This window comes from Cryptomeria japonica, chromosome 6 (assembly GCF_030272615.1).
Source record: "Cryptomeria japonica chromosome 6, Sugi_1.0, whole genome shotgun sequence".
Classification (NCBI taxonomy): Eukaryota; Viridiplantae; Streptophyta; class Pinopsida; order Cupressales; family Cupressaceae; genus Cryptomeria; species Cryptomeria japonica.
In genome coordinates this window covers 608,035,450-608,040,565 of record NC_081410.1, presented here as the reverse complement: position 1 = coordinate 608,040,565, position 5,116 = coordinate 608,035,450, and the positions used below count along the sequence as shown (strand labels likewise).

At 33.1% G+C, this 5,116-nt stretch overlaps 1 protein-coding gene across 1 annotated transcript; it reads right to left on the bottom strand.

The window, feature by feature from the left end:
- Window positions 1–4,284: 4,284 nt before the first annotated feature.
- LOC131033608 (RING-H2 finger protein ATL43-like) lies at window positions 4,285–4,857 on the bottom strand. Its single transcript, XM_057964850.1, has one exon. The coding sequence runs from the start codon at window positions 4,855–4,857 to the stop codon at window positions 4,285–4,287; it is 573 nt and encodes a 190-aa protein (XP_057820833.1).
- Window positions 4,858–5,116: the final 259 nt, after the last annotated feature.

Genomic DNA, 5,116 nt, shown 5'->3' with positions numbered 1-5,116 from the left:
AATTGCTATGACTACCTGCATGATTTCCATCCTTGAAATTAGAGCATATGTCTCACCACAATCTCTTCCAAGAAGTTTTTTGTACCCCTTAACAAATAATCTTTTCTTATGCATCTCTATCCTTCCTTCGACATCCCTCTTGGTCTTGTAGACCCATTTAACCCCAATAAATTGCTTACTAGGAGGAAAATTAGTTAAATCCCATGTTGTATCACTTTATTGCACCTATCTCCTCATCCATGGCTTCACATCACTTGTCCTCTTTCACAATATCCTCAAAATAAATTGGATCATTATGTGAAAATAATGCATAGTTCACATTTTCATCAAACTCATCATACCTTTCATTTCGGTAGACCTCCCTTAGACTCTTGGTCTTCCTTCAAATTAAGGAGGTGAGAGCGAGGTGTGAACTCTCACTGTACTATTGTTTCTCTATTGTACAAATGATTTATGGAAATGTTTGTAGCCTCTTTTCTTTGTTTCTATATCAATCTAAAGTTGTCTAGAGCTCTCTAGAGCCAATTTCCTAGTTGTTTGCAACCACTTGCCTTTCTACTTGTTTATGTTAGGAGCTATTTGGAGCCAACTATCTAGTAGTCTATGCACGTTTGGAGTGCATTTGGAGTTATCTAGAGATTTATCAAACATAATTCTAAGATAGTCTAGATTTGGATTTTCAAGAATAATGTTATAGAATAACAATTCTATAGAAGAGAGGTCTTCCTAAGCATAACAACGTATTAATACCTATTCTGGGTCAAATTACAAATATGTTGATACTTGCTCTTAAAATCCTATGATCATTCAATTTGGATTTTCAATCTCTCTATCCTTGCAAATAAGAAGAAAGAAAAAAACCTAGATGCCATATCTAGTTGGGTATTGATGGAAAATCAAAGAAGATATAGAGGGTGTTAATGATGAACCCAAGAAGGGAATGGGATTTTTTTTGTTTGAAATTTTGTTATCTTAATTGGTGTGTGTTTGTATACCAAAATCTAGGAACAACTGATTATTCTACCCCTTATCTATTTTTTTTTCTAAATCTTGAGTTGGTCTCCATGAGGGCATCATTTCTCTTAGTCTATCTATCATAAGGGAAGATAGATGGTGCTCATTCAATTGTTTTTTGATATTGTTTTACCTATTTCTTTGCACTCAATAAGAACCAAGAGTTACTTGTGCATAAACAATAAGGTCTATGGCAGTATTCAAACATTATAACTTATATAAGTAATTAATTTCTGGCGATTCTTTGTAAGTAGCTCATAGATGTTGAACATATGCACTACAAAATAAAGAAAGATGTGAGTTTCAAGGTGCTTAGTTTGAATTTATTACATTAATATACTTGGTACTTTAACATCAATTTTTTTTTAATAATAGTCTTTTTAAATCTATAATGTATGTTTTTTTTTTTTTGAGATTTGTCATATATTTTTTAAATGTCAGTAATAAATAGAGATGAAGAAATATGATAACTAGTATTCTCATATTTAGAAGAATTTATGTAAAACGGGTGATAGATGTCATTATTAAGACAAATGAAAAATAATCAAATCCAATCTATGCTTTATATGGTAGGTTTTATTTTTTATTTTTCTTACCCTCCTATAGACCTTTCTACCATTGTGTAATGCCTCTTGAAATAGTTAAAATCATTAGGGTGGATTTTGTTTTTATGTAGATAAAATAAAAGAAAGTGAATTACAACATAATTTTAGAAAGGTAATTAAAATTAATAAACTAGTCATAAGTAATATTAGACACATTATTTTTGTGAAAATGTATTTAGTTTTTAAACAATATCAATAATTAAGATTAAAAAAGGTTATTCATAAAAGAAAATGAATAATATATAATCCCATTTCAAGATAATAAAAATAATAGTACTATTATGTACTTGTTTATTGCATGATATATAATGTTATAGTGGTAAACAAAACCTTTTATTTTGCTAGGGTTTTGGTTTGACTTGGTTTGCATAATTCTATTCAGGTCATTATCTTGTATTTATTATTTTTGTTTTCAATTATATTCTAGTGTAGGAGTTCCTTACATTTATTGGACATTTAAAGTTTTATGCACCTTCAAGAGTTTTTTTCCTCTTTAAATGGTTTCTAGCCATAGTGGTCTAGCATTTGATGTCAAGGCTATTGTCTTGGAAGAGCAAGAAAATGATTTTGAAATTCTCTCACAAGTTTATTTTGAAATTTGTTCATGAGGTAACTTCCTACTATAGATTTTTTTTTCTATTCATGTTTTGACAATGCTTGCAGATGGCTTAAAAATTGTGCTCTAAACAACTGATATTTTAGTAGAAATATTGATATAAACATGCTAAAGAATTGAACCAACTCCACTTGGGTCCCCTATGGTATCCATGTGGAGGTCATCTAGAATCTTACTAAGTGTTTCTTCCCTTTTCATTTTTCTAAGTTAAGATTTCTAAGGTCCCTTTTTAGTAGACCCCTGGCAGATTTACACCTTTTATTACTTTCCCCCACTTAGAATCAAGATAGTTTTGTTTTTAAGGAATGTTCCCTATGAGTCCTTGTCCTGGTGAAATTATTTAGTTTCTCGTTGCCATTATGGCTTCTTATATACCCCATTGAGGCCTTACTATGACATGTCATTCATGTTGAACAAGAATTCTTACTTATATACCCCATTGAGACCTTACTATGACATGTCATTCATGTTGAACAAGAATTCTTATTTTTTCCTTACCCTTAAAAATAGAATTGTGTCGAGGTCAACCTTCTTAAGCACCTCAAGGAGTTTAATAGTTCATCTAGATATGAAACTAAAGCCTTACTCAAGTGTAATGCATCTTATTTTAACAAGAACCTATTATTCATACCAATCTGTACATCATAAATATCAAGACTATCCTTTGGTTATCCATCACACCAAGCCTCAACCCAAGCAATGTTAGTGACTCTCATCCTCAAAAATTAAAGATGTTTGGACACCAATGAATCATAGAAGAAATACTCAAATCTTAAACTTCAAGGTGCTAGCTTTCAATAGTCAATTATCAAGAACCTCAAATTTTAAATCTTAATAGAAAAAATAATGTTGTCATTTGATATCCCATAAGGAGGAGTTACAATAGGTAGTGAACAAGCCCTAATTTAATAAATTTCGCTCCTTTCTATTTCTCTCTCTTCCTATATGATTATATTTCCACATTTTCCTCTAGTTTTTTTTGCCACCCACATTGTCTAACTTGTGAGATTAAAAAGAGTTAATTTTTGCTAAATAAGAAAAAGTCGCCCATGATTAAATTAACATAGATTAAGTTACTTGTAAATGAAGATTTATTGGGGAACAACTATATATATATCTAGACAAGATTGATAGAAATGACATGCTACTTGATTCCAACCTTATATGAATTTTATTTTATTTAGGGTGTCGCTACCCATAGAAGAAAATATATCATGTATAATGTTCAACAAATATTCTAAAAAATATTTATGGTTTGAATTATTTTGAAATGGATCTCCTACTCTGTTGAAACCCTTTTGTATGCTATTGGTTTGCTGTTGTCGATTGCTTCTACTTTGTCGTCTATTGTTGGTTCATCATCTATTGTTGGTGTGTCGTATACTGATTCGTCATGTGTTGCTGGTTTGCTATCATTGGCCACTACTGGTTTGCCATCTACTATTGCTCACTATTGCCATCTGCTGCCGGTTTGCTGCTTGCAAATAGTGGTGTCCCTGCTACAATAGATTTTCCACCATTAGGTTCTGGTTTGTTGTGGGTGGATGCCCCTTCTTCTCCCCTAGTGATTCTTTCCTATGCTAATGTGGCTAGGTCTTCTAGTGGATTAAAATCCTCCTCCAACTCTTCATCACTATAGTAGGGGTAAACTCTTGCTTCTTTCTTCTTCTTCCCTTTTCATCCAATGAACAAAAGGTTTTGGTTTTGGAGAAAGAATAATACTTCTCTTAGGTCGTTCTAATCTACAGCTTCAATGGTTTTTGGCATTCCATTCCAGATTTGAACAACTGGGTTTCCCTCTTTCAATCTAATGATGATAGGCTGTGGTGCTAGAAGGTTGTGTTTGGTTGTAGGATAAACACTCCCTTTTTCTTACACCTCGGTTCCCTTCCTTCAACCCTCTTTCTAAAACCTTGGTTCCCTTCCTTTAATCCTCTTTCTAAATCTAGTTTTTAATGAAAAATTATAATTTCCATTTTTATTGAAAGAAATTCATATCCACAATAATATTTTACATCTCAAGAAAAACACTAGTTTTTTTGCTGAATTTTAAGCGTTTGCAAGAGGGATAGCAATTTGTGGCAATGGCCTTGCACCTGATGTTCCTTGATCCACTTTACTCACTACAACTTGACCTTCCACTACATCAGAACAAAGGTCTGAAGAAATGGGTTGTTCCTGCAATGAACCATCTCTTTCACGATCTTTCTCCTTGTCCAACAAACATGATAATATATTAGGCTGCACTCTGGTTCTACAAACAGGGCAAGAAGTGTATGAACGAAGCCATACATCTATGCATTCTTTATGAAAGTAGTGATTACAGTTGGGCAACGGCTTCACTATTTCAGAATCCCCATAATCAGACAGACAGACTGCACACTGGTGTCCCTCCTGTGATTTATACTCAAATACTGGCAGACCCTCTAATACATGTCTCTCCAAGCCCTCATAATGCACATTTGAGGGATCCCCTTGTGCCCAACCCAACTCTTGATCATGGGTGACTCTGGTAAAGGAAGTATTTCCTCTTAGGCAGAATGCAGTGATAAGGGAAGTTGGTAAAATGACTCCAAAAAGGATAACAATGCATGCTACAGCTTGTATTAATGCCTCATCCATGTATCAAACCCTAATTCTCAGTCAAAGATTCCAAATATGCTGATATCTGATCTCAGAAGCTTGTGATCTTTCAAGTTGTATTTTCAATCTCTCTAACCTTGCAAAGAAGGAAAAACATAAAAACACATTCAATTAGTATTTTCAAGAACGGTGCTATAGAAGAGAGATCTTCCTAAGCATGACAATGTATTAATGCCTATTCTGAGTCACAGATTCTATATATGCTGATATCTCATCTAAGAAGCCTGTGATCATTCAA